The sequence below is a fragment of the Brassica napus genome, chromosome A5 (assembly GCF_020379485.1).
Source record: "Brassica napus cultivar Da-Ae chromosome A5, Da-Ae, whole genome shotgun sequence".
NCBI classification, from domain to species: Eukaryota; Viridiplantae; Streptophyta; class Magnoliopsida; order Brassicales; family Brassicaceae; genus Brassica; species Brassica napus.
In genome coordinates, this window is record NC_063438.1 from 25,269,112 (window position 1) to 25,287,438 (window position 18,327).

The following is an 18,327-nucleotide window of genomic DNA, read 5'->3' on the forward strand; positions in this document are numbered from 1 at the left end:
GGAAAAAAACAATGCGGTTTGGACTTCTTCTTCTTGTACCTTCGGTAACTCCGTCTCTCTCCGCTGCTTTCTTCCTCCCATCAGCAGTTCGATTCTCCAAACTGTCTACTCCTGCTGTTGTTTAAGGTGCTGCTCATAAGTCATAACTGTAGTAATCTTTTAGTATTAAAACATGTTTTCTCTAGTTTCCTCTCTGCTTCAGTCTTTTTTCTTTGATTTATGTCAGTACCGTCACTCATTGATTATCGTCTCTTTAGTTCTCGTAGAAGAAGATATAGGTTGAATCGCGTGCCAGAAGATATGGAGAGTGAAAAGGGATTGATGAACAATGCTAAAACTCCTGTTACTTCCAGATTGTCCAGAGTTTCTGAGTATTTAACTCTTATCTTTTTCTAATTAGTCAATCTTGTTCGACTCTGATTTGATTAATGGTTACACCTCTTTTTTTTTAAATATTTGTGAACAAGTTTGATGACGGAGATAATGGAAATTCAAGCTGAGGATCTCAAGTTCCATGTATTGTTCATCCCGGGGAATCCAGGTTTCTTTTATTATTACTATTATTTATTACTACTATGCATGCAAACAAGATATGAATATTATTTTATGTTCATGCATACGTTGCCTTGTTAATCAATCTTCAGGTGTTGTGCCATTTTACAAGGACTTTTTGGAATCTTTATACGAGTTTCTTGATGGAAATGCATCTATCACGGGTTGTTTTCTATGATTCCATGACTTTGATTTGGTTCCTTTTCCCTTAAATGGTTTAACTGGTTTGTTTTTGTTCTTGCATTAGCTATTGGTCAAATATCTCAGACGAGCAAGGTATATACTATAACTTGCCTTCGTATGCTGTTGGAGTTTGATGACTGCTTCTTAGTTTTTTTTGCTTTCATGATAGCTTGATGATTTACATATTTGTTTTTGGTTTGTCCCATAGGACTGGGAGTCTGGGAGGCTATTTTCGTTACAAGAACAAATCGATCATAAGGTAAATACAGATCTAACTATCTTCCTTCTCAAGTTGAAAATAAAATCATCTCAAGTTCTTGTATTGTTCATCCCATAGTCTAATTCTGTTAATTATTGTACAGGTTAATTTTATCAGACAGGACATTGAGGGAGTGAAAGTTCCAATAATACTGGTAAGAACTAGTTGTGTCTCATCTATACTAAACTTTATATGTTTCCATTGACATATTATAGCTTCTACATATATCCATTTATGTAGATAATAATACTGGTAAGAACTAGTTGTGTCCCATCTATACTAAACATTACATGTTCTTACTAATACTTGTAAGAACTAGTTCTGTCTCATTACATGTTTCCATTGACATAGTTTCTACATACAACATCTATTAATCTTAACTGCTTTTGGTTAGGTTGCACACTCTATTGGGTCTTATATATCCCTTGACATTTTAAGGAAGTTCTCTGAAAAGGTATGCACTCAGTCTTATGATACTTTCCTCTATCTTAATTTCTCTCTGTGCAATGTGATCATATCATCTTATATTCTCTGGATTGCTTTGCAGGTGGTATACTGTATTGGCTTATATCCATTTCTGACTCTCAACAAACAGTCAACAAAGCAATCGTTAATTGGAAAACTTGCAGCGTGAGATTTTTATTCTCAATCTCTTATCAAAAAAAGAACCAATCAAATCATCTTTTATTTAGAATGTCACCAAATTATCTTTTTATTCAGGTCTTCTGTTCTATCGGCTACAGCGAGTTTTCTCATTGCATCACTGAGACTGTTACCTATGTGGGCTGCACGGAGGCTTGTATCTAACTCCCTTGGAGCTTCATGGTCTGATACTGCAGTTCAAGCTACTTGCACTCACTTGAGGCAGGTACTGTCTTGTTTTAGTCCTTACTTGCATAGTTGTATTTTTTTTTTTTTTGAAACACACTTGCATAGTTGTATAAATTCAGAAATAAAAATCGTTATGACAAGTTCTTGCACTCTTGTTTTTTCCTTCCCTTGCAGTATCACACCATGCGCAATGTTCTCTATATGGCAATGACAGAGTTTAGAGAGGTACCCTTCTTCTTTGACAATGTGTCCTTATGGAGTTTAGAGGGTCTAGATATGAGTTCAAAGTGTATAATAAAATAAAACATGATTAAGCATTTGCACTATAACTAATATTTTTTGAACCTGGATAATTATGATATTACAAACTATAATTAATATCTAACAAAGCATTTAACATGACAACACTACTTCACCGTTTTTTGTTTGCGTATAAGCTCGCAGCAGAGCCAGATTGGGAGTTCATGAGAGAAAACCAGACCAGGCTTGCATTTTTATTTGGCATTGATGATCATTGGGGTCCACTGCAACTCTTTGAAGAGGTTAAACTAGTTTCACTTTCTCAGCTAGTCTTAAATTCATTTTCTGACACATGAAGCACTCATAGACAATCTTCATTGTTCAGATTTCAAAGCTGGCTCCTGGTACTTCCTTGTCTATTGAGAGGGAAGGTCACACGCACGCGTTCTGCTGCACGGTGGCTGGCTCCGTGTGGGTTGCGCAGCATGTAGCCACTCTGATCAAGAACCGGTTTACGCACCTCCAGTAAATGTAAATTGTCCTGACTTTTAAACCAAATAAACCGGTCTGTGAATTTTCATTTTGAACCATCAATAGCGTTAAATCAATGAGCCGAGTTGTTCTGGCCCAAACATATCTACTTCGTTCAATTACAACGGGAAAACATCTTCATAGAGTTGCATTAATGTAACAAATCGCGATCAGTGAGAATTTAAGACCAGAAAATTAGGGTACTGGAGTTGAATGCAGCGAATAAAATTAGCTTAGCCGGTTTATAAGAAATTGTTTAGTTATTGAAGGTGGAATTAAATACATCCCCTATATATTATTTGAGAAACATTGCAACATTTTTTGTAGCCACGTGTCATCACTAGAATGATTCTTAGAATCCTTAGAGAAATAGGTTGGTCCATCTAAATATATAATAAGGTTTTTATTAAACCACAATAAATACATTATTAATGTGCTTCGTTATTTCCTTAAATAAGATTACAGAATTACCTAATGTGGCTAAAGTATATATGACAATTAATGATTTTGAATAATTAAGATTTGATAAAAATAAGTTTGTATTATAATTATATTTGTTTAATTTTAAGCTATTAAAAAAAATTAAACAATCATAGTAACCATATAATAAAATTTTTTAAAAATTATTTATATATTATATTTTGAATTTTTAAAAACGAGTATAAATTACTAAAACTGTTACAAGTTTCACATTCAAATTTTGTGATCTATGATTTAAAACTTTTGTTATGACATGCTACAAATAATTAAAAAATAATATAAGTTGAAAGTCTCATTTAATAAGAATCAAAAATAAAAGATATATAAATATATGTATCATTTTAAATTAAACTATATGCCATATAAAAATACATAAATATCTTAATTTTGAAATTTACTTTGAACGTTTTTTTGATAAAAATGTTGAAAAAATATTGACAACTTAATTTTTTTAAATATTATAAATTACTTAAACCATTAATCACACAGTGAAAATTTTGTTATCGCTAATTTAGACTTTCTGCTATAACAAATACAAATGATAAAAAAAATATGAGCAAAAAGCATCATCTAATAAATATTAATATTAAAATATATCATATATATGTTACTATCATTTAAATTTAATTATATATCATATCAAATAGAAAAAATATTTTTTTGATTTATAAAATTTATTTATATGTTCGCACCAATTTAATTATATAAGTAGTAGATAATGATTTTTTAATTATTCAATATATATTTATTATTTCATAATATGCTATAAACATATAATATATAAAATAATTTATATATATAATGTTTATTCCGCGCAAGGCGCGGGTCTTAACCTAGTATTTAATTATTTATCATTCTTACGTAACGCTCATTATTTTCAACTGCCTCAATTTGCATTTATATTTGATTTAAATGATTTCATCACTTTAAAATCTGTTGAAGCTGTAACTACCCCTCTTCAACTCTAACTAACTTTTCACCCTCTTAGCTATGAAAACAAGTTGCCAGAATTTCTGAACATGCACATTTAAAGTTTCATTATTTTATTTTTCCCAATTGTAGGTCTGACGAAACCCTCAGTTTTTTCTCTCTCTGACTGATAAATTCATATTTCAGGCAAAATCTTGTTCTAATCTCTTTATATTTTATTATTTTTTTGTAGGAAAAAAAATCAGTTTTTGGACATATCATTAGTTATAAACTAAAGTCTGAGAGTTTGTTAGTTTATTTAATTGCATATTAAGCTTGCCTCTGAACAAAAGGAAATTGCATATTCGATGGTTATGTTTTTTTTTTCAAAATGCATATTAAGTATAGTTTTATATGAGTTTACGGGAGTAAAATATTCGTACGCAAACCCAAAGAATCATATATGTTTTTTTCTTTAGTAGTACGTAGTACCATAGTCCATAAAAACTAATTTATATCATACGGTTCCAATACATTTTAACTATGTTTTCTGGACAAGCAAAACAATAGACAACATTTCAAAGTGGAGCAGTGATTAGCACTACTCAATGACAAACGACTACTAGAAGATGCAAGAGAAAATACAGAAACAAGAACGGTTGGATCAGCCTATAGGTTTAAGTTTTAAATATTGGTTATTAAGCTCTTGTTGCGTTTAGTGGTGACGGCGGGAGCGGTTGTATCGACTGAGGCGTTTTCATGGAAGAAATCGAGTAGGACGGTGCTTTTGCATTTGGGACACTTGGGCTCATCCTGAGAGAGCATAACGTACATAAGGCAACGAGGGCAACCGACGAGGACCATTGAGATTGGTGTCTCCATCTCCTCCTGGCTCGGTTCAGAGGAAACGCATGAGTTTGGTGAAGCTGTGTTTGATCTGCTTGGAGACCGAACCATACTCATCTGCTCGCCTTGAGAAGGAGGTGGCGAAAGGTTCAGCTTCAACTCGAGCTTAGGACCGCTCCTGTTCCTCCGGCTCATTGATCCTCTGCTCTCGCTCTCTCTTTGGGGGTTGAGAAAGAGGTGTTGGTTTTATTGAGAAAACTTCTTGTTGTTCTGGTTAGGCCATTTTATAAAACAAACATCCACATAAAACTGTTGAGAGAGAGATTTTCATTACAGCTTGATTTAATGGGAATTTAATTACGGCTGGTGAAAATATAATAAATCATATACTGTTAGAAATTAATTATCACCTTTTTAAATGGCAATGTTGACACGTCGTCTAAAATAAAAATAAAATTTTTTATCGTTTTTGATTACTAGATTTTATTATATCTGGTAGTATCTATAACTCACCCAGACATGACGATAAACTGTACTAATTACTATACAAACCAACATACTACAAACTTTAGTTGGTAGTTTTGATTTTCAAACTTTTTTTTTTTAAATGGCTCTCAACTATATTTTCCAAAATTTAAAGTATGTTTATGGGTTATTGTATACGTATTAGATTTAATTAAGTAAAATCTGTATTCTACAATATAATATTGTGATAAAGAAGTTCACGGACAGACTAACTAATCTCAGTTTAGTTCACAGTTGGGTATATTTGTAAGTGCTTTAACTGTTATCAAATTCTGTTAATTGTTCAAAATATCGTAGGTTATTTATATATATATATATATATATATAGATCTATTGTTTACAATACTTAAAAATACAATAATATTATATGTATATTATGTATTTCTAGTTTGCATGATAAATTTATTTTCCAAAACATATTAACACTATACATACATACAATATTTGAAGTCGTAAATCAAGTAACTAGATTTGAATATTTAATGGATACATTCATTGCAAAGAAGGTACAACCATAATCTTTTACTACGGGGATCGTATTAAATAAGTGCTATTTTTCTCCGAAATTTCATTTGGTATTTATCAAGAAGGAAGAATTACGAATAGTATATGTTGACAGCAGAGAACGAATAGTCTTTGATTGTATTAATGAAAACAGATATGTATACGTCTTTGTAATTTTGTATAGAACGCATACGTACATGCAAAAGTGTCTTAATCGATGCAGGAAAAGAATTAAATGTCTATTAATGTTAATCACAAGATAACAAAATCTTGTACAGAAACTAGGAAAATAGAAAAATGGCTACGTCAGAGTTAATTGTTGTGACTAGAATATCACGTAGCTTCACACCAAAAGCAAGCGATTATTATTGCAGTGTGAGTTAATTTCCCATGTGAAATTATTTAATGATTTTTTTGGAAGAAGGATTTGGTAAGACAAATTTATATATTATCTTATTGATAACAATAATAAAAAAAGATAACAATCTATTGAAATATACTATAATTTCTGTTTTTACTATTTTAGAAAATTATTTTAATTTTAAAATATATTTAATTTTAATTTTTTAATGAAATTATAAGATATTTTGTATTATATCAATTATTTTTATTAGTTGAATTGTGATTAGATATATAATTAACAAAATGTATACTCATTAATGATTTAGCTTCGTTGACTAAACCCTCTTTATAGATACGTGAATCTTTAGAACTAATAGTAGCGTTCGTGTAAACGACATGGGCAGAGTAACAAACGATTAGATGACTTTGTACATTTTGGTTTAATTATTCTTTACGCCACGATGCAAAAGACAAAGTTATAATTGTCATAAAGAAAATGAATGTTTCTAAAACGAGTAGAAAAAAAATTAGCAGGTGCAAGTGCTTAGACAAAAGATTTATCTAATTCCAGTTTTTCATATTCAATCTTCAATTAAAATCATTTTTCTTTGACAAAAAACTCTTGCGTGTTGGTTTTCTCCAACATTTTTTATCTTAAGAGTTTTATAACGTGGAAATTAAAATACGAGTATCAACTTTGTCAAACATCCAAATATCTTACTTTATGCACAGCAAACAGGCCAATGATACTAAATCGGCCATATGCGAAAGTTGACCTTGGATAGTTTTTCTACGTAGCCATGACAACGATACGTAAAATAGGTGACCAACAGACCAAGGATCATAAACATAGAGACGATAACAACGGATCTGTCTCATGTGGTATATACAAAAAAAACAAGTCTGCTATACATATTTCAAAAAATGTGATGAGCTGACAACATAGTAATATATTCCATTTGTTCCTAAATATAAGATGTTTAGGAAAATACATACATATTAAGAAGAAATTTTTTTTTGTCTAGAAATATTATTAAAACTATAAAATAATTGTAGTTAACCAAATAGAAAATAGATTAATAAATATGATTAGTTACATAGTTTTTAATAAAATAAAAATTAGTTAGAAAGTTGAAAACATCTTATATACTGAAACATCAAATTTTTATAGAAAATCTTACATTTCGGAACAGAATGAGTACATATTTACGTATGGTGTTAACAATACGTATACATGGTTAAAATTAAAAAGTTCGTTACACCAAATTTTTTTTTTAAAGTTCGTTACTCAGAATTCAGAAATAATATAATTCGTGCAAGTATCATAATGGGAAGTTGGGAACTACCAGTCGGGTTTCCTGTGGTATGCTATATACTCTCTCTGTTTTTTAATATTACATATTCTAGAAAAAAGATTTGTTTTAAAAAAATTATTTTTTACATTTTCAAAACATGTTTTATTAACTAACTGCAAATTTTAAAAAACTTGATTGCACTTACTGAATTTTTATTAGTTTAAAATTATAAAACAAAGATAAACACAAAAAATTATTTAAATTTAATGTGTTTTATTAAAATGTGCGAAAAATGTAAAATATGACAGAGGGATAAGTATACAAGCGCGGAAGATAAAGGGCCTAATCATCAAGTTTGTTGAGAAACTGGACATTAGAAAAGCCCACAACTAGAAGCCCGTTCGAATTAACCGGTGTTTATTTTTAGACAGACTGTGACGGTAAAAAGGAGGGGATAGTGTTTTAGACAGTTTCTGCAAGCTCTTGCATGTTTGGATCATTTCCGGTCCAAAAATTCAAGCCTTTTTTTTGTTGTTGTTGTTCTCAACTTACATACGAAGAATAACCACACTTGACAAAACGAGCAGGAACAGAGGAAATGTAGATCATTAGTACATGTAAAAAGTCTTATAGATTCTATTGATCTCTGCTCCCAAATTTGCTAGCTTTTTTTAACTCATTACCATCTCGATTTTCTAGCATTCTGGTTTTCACTTTTGGCTGCATCAGATAACCGCGACTTCGAAACTGATCCACCACGGAAGTTACTTAGTCTTGGACCCGAGAGGAGATGATCTTTTGAAGAAGCCTTGCTTGGTTTATAAGCTTGCGTTTCATCCAAGTAACCTTTAGGCTCAACCTCAACAGATCTTCCCCAGTCTAATCCTCCGTCTCCGCTTTTCTGAAGCTTCTCGCTCTGTACAACCCAATCAACACAATCCGAGATGCTTCTTTGTAAAGAAAGGCTTTTACTCGGCGTTGACTTTCTCCCTACTCTGTTGTTATCTTCTCCATAAGGCCACTTATAGCTTTTGTTCTCCATGTTCAGTTCTATGGAGTGAAGATCGCTTTCTCCCCCAGAATCTTCTTCGTTTTCGTCTTCCACTTCTCCATCTTCTATGTTATACGAACCGAAACCAATGTGCTGGTGGTTGAGGTACTCTTCAGTCTGAGGCGGTTCGAGGGTCTTCTCTTTGCATCTCTTTGCTTTGAGGTAGGTTTGAAGCTGGTTCCTCAGCTTATCAACAGCTGCGTTCTTCTCCTCGAGCTGGTGCTTAGCCTCCGAGAGTTTCATCTGCACTCTCTCCTCCCGCAAGGCATCGGCTAGTTGCAGCATCTCTCTTTCCTTCTCGACTTCTTCTTTCACTTTGAAAGACTCTCTCTTCAGCTCCTCGACTTCGGCTTTGTCTTCGCTGATGTCTCTCGCTAGCTCGTCGCAGACTTTCTCGACCATCACTCGCGCTCGCTTCTCGTTCTCTATCTCCTTCACCGCTTTCATCAGAGCTGCTTTTGTGTCGGATAGTTCTTTGCCTAGCTTCTTGTTCAACCCCTCGAACCTTCTCCTCAGCTTCCTCTCCACCTCGAGCTCGCCGGCGACGGATTCTATCGCGGCCTCGACGACTTCTTGCTCGTGGCTTTTCCACGCTGCTTTCTCTTCGGCAAAACGCTTCATCAGGTAGGTGACGTCGTTGTTTTCAGGTCTGTGTTCGCGGATGACCTCGTTGACCTGTAGGCGAGCTCTTTCGAGCTCGGAGTGGAGAGCTGAGACGAGGGACATGCTGGAAGATGGGCGGTCTTCTTGACCCCACATTCTGTTGATGATTTTGAGAAGCTCTTTTGATGTTGTGAGAGCGTTACTACAGTCCTTCAACCGTGTTTTGACTCCCACAGTTGTTGATCCAGTCGGTGTCTCCGCCCGTGATCTTGTCTCAATCTGCAATCAAGAAAACAATGTGAAATCATTTGTTCATCACTCTCTTGAAAGCATATGGCATCAGTACCTCTTAGTTTCTTATTGCCTTGCATGTAATGTATATGCGCATGACAAAAATACATTTGTATAGGTGAAAGAGTAAGTATACTTTTAGTCAATGTTGAAGAAATTGCTAGGCAGTAATTAGGCGTTTTACAGAGGATTAGTGATTAGGCGGGCGGGAAGACCAATTTACTGAAATTTTTAAGAAATCTTTCAAGAAAAGTAGGCTTTGTTTAGGTCTGATTTGCTGCCTAAACCGATTTATTAGAAGATTGGTTTTAGTTAATAACCAACGACATTAAAGCCAACAATGCTCAATCATTCACTTTCATCCAGAATCATATGATATGAAAACCGCAATCAAGAGTATGCTAAATGAATGAAAGCTTTACCTATAATGCTCAAAGACACAGCCCCAAAAGTAAAAAAAAAAAGAAAAAGAAAAAAGGAAATCAACTTACATCCATGAAGCTAGCGTTGCTAATACGATCCCTAGCCACCACATTATGATCTCCAAGCCTAAGCTTCTGCACAGTGGAGGATGCTCTTCTCTGTCGACTTCCAGTCCCTGATCTTTCCATCCTCTACAAAAAACCAACGAGTTTCTCAGCTTCCCTATAACTCATTGTCTGTCTATTGCCATATTTAGCATTATATATGTAGATATCTTTTCTTAGGTCTCAATTATAAGAGAATCTAGGCCTACATTATTCCCCAATAAATCAACCGCTAATAACCAACCACAACTACCTCCATATGATCAATGAAAAAAAAAACTCAATTATGCAAAAACTAAACGGCACCAACTTATAAAGGAACCATACCCTTTCACAAGCACTTAAACGTGATTTGTTAGAGCACATGACAAAAGATTCTTGAGGATCAAGAGTTTTCTAATCTTCTCTAATCCCACTTCTTAACATCAATCAGAAACTGCACCTAAATAACTATAAAATACATTCTCCACTAATTAATAAAATACTCAATGGAGGTTGCAACTTTGACCAAATTCAGACCTCAGAATCACACAAAAGACTTCTTATCATAGCAAAACCAAATCCGTTTCTCTCTCCTTTGATCAGTCAAAAACCAAATCACATGGCGCCAGCAATAACACCGAATCAAAGCACATTCCTTTACCTCCTCGCCAATCAAAAATAATAACACTAGGTTCGGGGCCAAATCTCATAATCTTTTTATAACCACAACAATGCAATATTAGTTTCGTCCCAGCCGTTATTCGAACCAGGGACCTCTAACACAATGGCGAGGATCATTTCCAGTTGAGCTACCAACCTCTGGTAAAAGGAATAAGAGTTTACCTCAGAGACAGGACTATGCGAAGGATCAGAGAGGTGAGGCGGCAGAGAACCAGAACGAACCGACCTCGACCTCGGCGGAGGAGGAGGAAGCGGCGCGATTCTCTCCTTCCTAACCTTTCTAACCTCTTCCACACCTCTCGGCGAAGAAGGCATCTCGTTCATCTCCCACAGAGTCGCAGCCAGCTTCCTCGCCGACACCGGAGCCGCAGGTGCTCCTCCTCTCCCGGTCTTGCTCCCGCACTGCGACGGCGCGTACCCCGGAGAAGCAGCCGGAGAAGGAGATCGGCCCATGAGCCTCCACGTGGGGACAGGAGTGGTGGATCCTCCTCTTTTCCCAACCACAATCGCTCTCTTGAAACGGTAGCCTTCCCTGAGAACGGAGGAAGTCGACGACGTCGGAGAGGAGCATCCGCGCTTCCTGATTTTCCCGAGGAGGAGGAGATTCTCCACCGTTTGGTTCTGCCTCGGCATTTTCCAAAGAAGGGAGATCTCTTACCTGGAGATACGAAGCCATGGATCAGAGTTCATCGATCTGTTAAAAAGTAGAAGAGAAAAGAGTACTTACAGAGAGAGCTTCAAAGCATTTCAATGGCGATTTCTATCTTCTTCGGGAGAGTGAAGATAAAGTGAATTGGGAGAATTCGAAAAGTGACGGTTGCTGTATTTGGAGTACAGAGTGTAAAAGGGCAAAGACGAAGGGAGTGCTGATCCTCTGTGGTGAGGTACACTGTATATAACATGTTCACGTGGTTTGATCTGGATGGGTGGTATATGCGAAATGTCAATGGAACTTGTCCCGTGGTTTACAGCGTGTAAACCGAATTAAACCGGAACAATAATTTAATGGAAACCAGATTGAATAAAGAGATCGGTCCTCTCTTCACGTGTCCTGAACTTTTATAAATAAAGAAATACGTTCTGTACTTTTGCATAGTTTATGTCTGGAATTCGAATAAAATGGATCCGATCTTTTTTTTTTTTTTTTTTTTAATTCGTTGTTTTGTTTTGTTTTTTGCCTCTTAATCTTTATACAAAAATGAATAAACCAAAGAAACCAAGTTTAACCAAAACTAAAAACCAAATCACTACTTATTTCACTTTAGACGGCCTTTTTTTGACTTGGACTTCTGACTTTTTTTTCAAGTAAAGAAGTAAATAACCATACTGTATTTTATCTGGTTGCGTCATAAATTTATATCCATTTTCACTTTCACGTTAGTTTGACGGATCGTTGAGAGCAACTATGTTCGGTTAAAATATGTGCCTCTGCCTAGCCTAACCATATATATGTCCATCAGTCAACCAACTATTTGATTCGGAGATAAGAGATTGTTTCTAGGCTTCTCTTACATGAATCGGATGCATGCATTATAGATTTTTTTTTTTTTTTTTTTGAAACTGTAATGCATTATAGATTTGATATAAACGATAATTTCATTCAACCGCTTGGGACAATCACAGCGAAACATTTATAAAAAGAAACCTTATAAAATGATCATAAAACGTTAATACGTATAGTTTGTATTCTTCTTTGTTTCACTTTCACCAAATGTACAAGCAGAACCAGGCAGTGTATGTTCGGTTCTGCATGTGCTTATGTAGTTTGCTATTTTCTTATAAATATTAAATGGGGAAAAAGAATTTTGTAGGTTCTATTTATAAAGTAGCTCATTTGGAAGATTCAAAGGTGGACCCCCATATCGTGTTAATATCATGCTTATGACTCATAAATCATATGATCATGTTCCCAAAATACCTTTTTCTCCATTAGACAACGTGAGTGAACCGGCTTTCTTTAAATATTCATTATGACTGTGTGTTATCATAATTCCAACTGTTCGGATATTCATTTCAAATGGTTTGCAGGATAAATGTTACAAGATAAATTTATCACTTGAAGCATCGTTAAACTATAATTTTGAATTATGCTTTTGTGTGTTTTTGGAGTTGAGTTCTATATTTGTAATCATCTTCTTTTGTTTCCTTTTTACAAGGACAAGACATCATTTAAAGTTTACTGCAATGGGAGCACATACAACAGAAGAAAGTAAAAGAGAGCAACAAACACGTCATAGACAAGGAATAGATAAATCAATTAAAGTTGAGAGAGATGATTAGAGTTGAATGAAGCAGAACCAAGTTGATACTTGGATTATCATTCATTTGTCTGGTCTCTCAACCCTAGAGGAACTAGACATTATGATATTAAAGAAGGCATCATGCTGTGATTGGTACTTTGTGGAGTAAAAGAGAGAAATGTAAAAAAGTAGAATTGAGAAGAAAAAGTTAAGTGGGGAAGAGAAGGAAAAAGGGGGTGTTATTTTCATTAAATCTATAGTAACAAAGAGAGTACGTTTTTCTTCTATCAGTAGTGAGAATAAATGAAAAGAACTATAATTTCACCTGATTAACAACTTCTTGGAATAGTTAAGAAAATGACAAACAGTCATTGTAATTTGGGTTAAAAATGCTACCCAGTCAAAGACCATATGTTTGAGTATGAGCCAAAATTATTTAGTTTTCGAGATTTTTTCATATCCATAAATTTCACCAGCTGATTAACCGACCGAACTTAACAATATTTCAAACCAACCCGCTTGTTTAAAACAAAACATTTTGTCACTAATGACAAAACATTTAGCACAAGGACATTTCGGATTAATCTTGGATATTTTAGATTTAAAAAAAAAAAAAAAAAGATGATCATTCACGGGCCGTCACGTAGTCAATGGGACCCGTGAACAGTGTAAGGATCAATCATTTTCAAAGGATTTTAAGGACTTTTTTTTGCACAAACTCTGAGAAAGTGGACTCCACACCCTCTAAGGATTCCCTTAAGAGCTCCCATTGTGGATGCTCTAATAGCTGGTTTTAACGATGTTAGTGTGTGTTACGAGTATTATCTTTGCTTGTGGTGTTTTGAAAGTAGTAACCACTTGCAATCAAAATGATAAAATTTTAACTTTGGAAAACGATTAACTGGATAATTTTTTGTTCAAGTTTACTGTTACAACCAGTTTTTTTACACAATTTCACCATTTTAACATGTTGACCTACCGTTGAGCGATTAATCGGCCGAGTTCTCGTCAAAACAGGACAAGTTTTTGAACAGGTACATCACTTATAAATTTCATGGTGAATTTGAAAACAAAGTCTTATAGAAAGAACTATTCAACCTATAATGTTGCGTGATAAAAGTCCAAAGGTAATCTGTAATATGAACGAACATCATGAATAGTGTTACTAAAAGTCCACATGTAAACACACAAAAATAGATAAGTCATTCCAGCCCAGCTCAAGCCCAGTAATAATTGATTGCCTAAAGTTTAGACATGATATGACAATGGCTGTGTTTTAAAAAAAAAAGTGTTTCAAAAAAAAGATATGGCAATGGCATTGATAAAAAAAGTACATATGGCAATGGCCAATGTATCAAAACTTCAAACAATTTTTTCCTTACTGGGTTATTTATTTTACCAAACTAATATCGTTTGTTTCAACAAGATGTCGACGGCTTACTAGCTAATACTCTTGAGTATAGTTTCTAAAATGAAAATTTATTCTCTTTTACAATTGTTTTTCACACAAAGACATCAGTTATTACCTGGTATTTAGTATCTTCAATTTATTCATTTGAAGACTTAACCCGTTGCAATTCTGAACACCTACCTCATTTTATGCAAAACTATGAACGGCCATATCAAAGTAATCGAAAACTGCGGTGACTTGTGAACATACGAATGTGGACGTCTGTTGAGCACTGCATTTTCTTCAGTTTTATTCTTTATATAATTTCATATTATCATCAAATAGTTATATTGTCAGTAAAATAAAAAGACAAATTTATAAATGAAAAAATAATTAAGTACCAATGAAGATAATCCAAAGCGTGAGGGTGGCTTTCGGATAAACACAGAAGTTGTCTCCGTTTTCTTTGGAAATTTTGGGATCATGGGCTTGTAGGACCCATAAGTGGGCCATAACCTCTCAGCCTGCTACTGCCACAGCGTGGGCCCAATTTAAAATCCCACTTCTGTTTTTCTCATAGTGACTTCTTAACCATCTCACGTGAAACCTCGAGATAATATGTAATATATTAAAACAGAAATCACGACTTTAATTCATGTGTGATTTTTAGAAAATAAATCTAATAAACTTATTCCTATAAAATTATGTTAGATTTAATATATAATCTTATTATTTAAATTTTAAGTTTACCAAAAAAATTTATTAGATTATTAATAATTAGATTTAAAAAATAGATGATCCATTGGATTTATAAATAGTACAAATTAAATAGATATAATTTAATGTTGTAATACTATACCTTCATATTTTAAATATTTGTCAATGTTAACTTTTAAAACTATAAAAAAATTGTAAATAACAAAAATCATATTATCTAACAATGATTAATCTTTACTATTTTAAATCAAAGAAAACAAATTTTAAACTATATAGCTTATTTTAAAAATTAAACAAAAACTAAATGTTTAATTATTTACTCGATAATATAAATTTATGAAGCGAAAAGTTTAATTTTTAAAAAAATTTCTAAATTTGTGAAATGTTATAATAGCTTTGAATATGACAGTAAAATAATATTTTACTAATCTTTATATATATAGTTATTATTTTAATAATGAAATAATAATCAGAAAATATATATATAGAAGAAATACAAATACATGTGAAAATTTAAAATAATTTATTCAATGAAAAAATATACCGTAAACTTATTATGTTTTAAAAATTGATAGACACATATTGTTATAATATATACCAGTTTATAATTGAAAAAAAAATATTTATATAAAAATAAATAAAAACAAAAATCTGTACGGTTACCCGGATCGAAATCTAGTTAAGTTAGATTAAAAGAAAACTGAAAACTTTTTTCAAAGTATCTGTCAATATTATTGAATATTTCAAATGGATTATAATTTTCTTTGATCAGAAGTTGTCGAATAATGATATCCAAGGAACACGTTCACTCTCGTTGACGAGAGTAGGAGTCAACAAATGAAATTTATTTGGAGCTGGAGTTATACTACCTCTAATCCTAAATATATCATTTTAGGTATATTTTATGCAATTAACTTTTTATTTGAAATGGGACCTTTACACATAATAGAAGTGGGACCTGAATCTTTGATACAGTGAAGAACTCTGAAGAAGAGAAATAGAGGCGTGCAAAAAAATTTTGTTTCCAGTGTCCGGCCATCTCTTTCTTGTTTTCAACCCTCCCAACCGCCAAACTTAGCCGTGCCTTTTATTTTATGTTATTTATTTTGTTGTTTCTTATCAAATAACGTTTTGTATATTTATTTTTATACGTAAAAGTTTCAAATAGATTTTGTCTTCCTCCAGCCCACACTCTTAAACTTATCCTCCAAGTTGGATAAAATTTTGAAGGCATTATATGTCATTGTTAGTAAGATTATGCACTGAAAGCTTAAAACTTCTTTAAGTATTGTGAATAACGATAATTACGCAATAGTCAATAGTTCAACTCCATCAATAACATGAATCTGGTTAATAAATAAAGAGAAATTCCATAAGATAACCATTTTAGTTTACCTTTACAAAAATAGTCTTCAATGAAGAAAAATGACCAAAATAAATTTTATTATAACATAAAAATACATTTTTACCATAGAGTTAACTAATTTAAACTTAAGGTTTAGAGTTAAGGGGTTTGTTTTTGGGGATATAGTTTTAAATTTTAAAAAATAAAAAAAATTAAAATAAAAATTTTCAAAATAAAAAAAAAAACTATTTTGATCATTTTCTTTTTGTCAAATTCTATTTTTGTGACAAAAACTTAAAAAATACTATTTAAAAGAATTATCCATAAATAAATGCAGCAAGTGCAGTCAAAACTTTATGTGCATGAATTGTATTAAATTATGGTTGTTTGTTTCTATTTTTTTTTTCTATTATTGAGCTTCAGTTTACTTTTATGAATCTACTAGCGTATTTTCTCAACGTGAATTTATTGGCTGCTTGTGATTTTCTACATATAATTGAGAAATTAGTATTGTCGGTCCAAGTCTAAGATATCGGCTGCATAAATTTTAGGGTTTTATATATCTAAATAGTGCATATATGTTTTTATTATGTAAAGGAAATATGTGGTCCTCTCCTTCCGCATGCATAAGCCTTGGTTTTCATATAAAATTCAACAAATAGCTTTGGTCCCCTACTTAGGAGAAATAAATGTAAAACAATATGCAAGCGAATATTATCATCAGGTGTATTAAATTCTACAGGTAAATGTGTAATATAGTGACATCTTATATGGTACGTATATATACTTACTCAAAATCTAAGAGTTAATCGACGTAGTTGACAGTCAGACATCCCAAAACTACGGCTGTAAATAGAGAGTTTATATAAGGTTAAGTTCATCAGTACACGAAAATATAATTTTGTCCGGAAATGTGAGAGATACTGGTGAAATCTAAGTGATCTTGTTATAGTTGTAGTTCTTAACCCTTATCAATCAACGCTCGAAATATTTGAATAGCAAATGATACATAATTAATGGAATCCTTACAGTATTCTCATCATAGCTACGGTAAATTCTTAATTATCTCAATTTGTGGTGCCGACGTATTTGTGTCATGCAGGAGGTACACCATTGGCTTCAACATGATTTGCATCATTTAATGCAGTGTACGTTTTTTGTCTTATAATTATGATAAGGAAATCGACATTAAATTATCAAAACTAAAAGGAAAAATAGTAGACATTTACAGTTCATAAAGTTGTTTTTAATTTGCTAGGGAATGGAGAAAATGTCAGAAATAGAAATAATAAAAAGCAAAAGTAGCAACTTATTACTCTGAGTTTCATGAAACATCTCGCAACACTTTCCACAAACAACAAAATAGTTATGCCGTCTTCTGAACATTTTATATCAAGAAATGTGTAGATTTATCATTTTAGGAACCATCCACGAATTACATGGCAGATTCTTCTCGTGCCTTTTCTTTGTGCTAAAGGGATCATTTTTTTTCTTCTTATGATCTATTTCCATGCGCGGTAAAGGGTATATACTAGCTAGTATATACCCATGGTATATAATATAAAATGCTATTGCATTAATTTATAAACAGCAAAATAAGTTTTGTATCTAGAACAGTGTTTTAAATGATATTAATTATTTATATATATCGTAGCAACTGGTTGACAATATTTTGAGTGATGCTGTTTATTTACCTGTGAAACTGTCGTTTAGTATGGTTACAAGCGGCCAATTAAGTGAAATTGTAAATAAATGGTGCAACTTTTGTTGCAAACTTGAAGCAAAAAAAAAAAAACATTTGTTGCAAACCTAAGATGGTAAGAATTGCGTAGTTTGGCTTCGTTATTGATTTTCATTAAATGTATAGCTGTCGTCATGAAATTTAGATGATCGTCGAAGATATGTAAACACAATCGTTTCCCATTTTCTAAACAAAGAATAATACATGAATAAAGTATTTATAATTTTTTTTATAAACAAAATATTTTTTTGGGAAAAAAATA

The 18,327-nt window shown here is 32.7% G+C and overlaps 3 protein-coding genes across 4 annotated transcripts; 1 reads left to right on the forward strand and 2 right to left on the reverse strand.

The window, feature by feature from the left end:
* Positions 1–3: 3 nt before the first annotated feature.
* LOC106345499 (lipid droplet-associated hydrolase) lies at positions 4–2,701 on the forward strand. 2 transcript variants are annotated; one of them, XR_007339584.1, is made up of 13 exons: positions 4–126; positions 258–371; positions 468–541; positions 645–716; positions 800–828; positions 944–994; positions 1,098–1,148; positions 1,389–1,448; positions 1,542–1,624; positions 1,715–1,862; positions 2,000–2,050; positions 2,270–2,367; positions 2,451–2,681. XR_007339584.1 is itself a non-coding variant. In XM_048779964.1 (13 exons), exons 2-13 carry the CDS (start codon positions 301–303, stop codon positions 2,592–2,594), a joined length of 939 nt encoding a protein of 312 aa, XP_048635921.1. In that variant the 5' UTR covers positions 7–126; positions 258–300; the 3' UTR covers positions 2,595–2,701. The 2 variants fall into 2 exon arrangements, 1 of the variants encoding a protein (XP_048635921.1); XM_048779964.1 differs by having other exon boundaries at positions 7–126; positions 2,263–2,367; positions 2,451–2,701.
* A 1,968-nt stretch (positions 2,702–4,669) lies between these two features.
* LOC111215947 (protein GL2-INTERACTING REPRESSOR 2-like) lies at positions 4,670–5,026 on the reverse strand. Its single transcript, XM_022720201.2, has one exon. It carries the CDS (start codon positions 5,024–5,026, stop codon positions 4,670–4,672), a length of 357 nt encoding a protein of 118 aa, XP_022575922.1.
* A 2,970-nt stretch (positions 5,027–7,996) lies between these two features.
* LOC111197796 (golgin subfamily A member 5-like) lies at positions 7,997–11,514 on the reverse strand. The gene is made up of 4 exons (XM_022719778.2): positions 11,360–11,514; positions 10,795–11,290; positions 9,934–10,056; positions 7,997–9,430 (listed from the first exon to the last, which is right to left on the reverse strand). Exons 2-4 carry the CDS (start codon positions 11,263–11,265, stop codon positions 8,177–8,179), a joined length of 1,848 nt encoding a protein of 615 aa, XP_022575499.2. The 5' UTR covers positions 11,266–11,290; positions 11,360–11,514; the 3' UTR covers positions 7,997–8,176.
* Between the last annotated feature and the right edge of the window lie 6,813 nt (positions 11,515–18,327).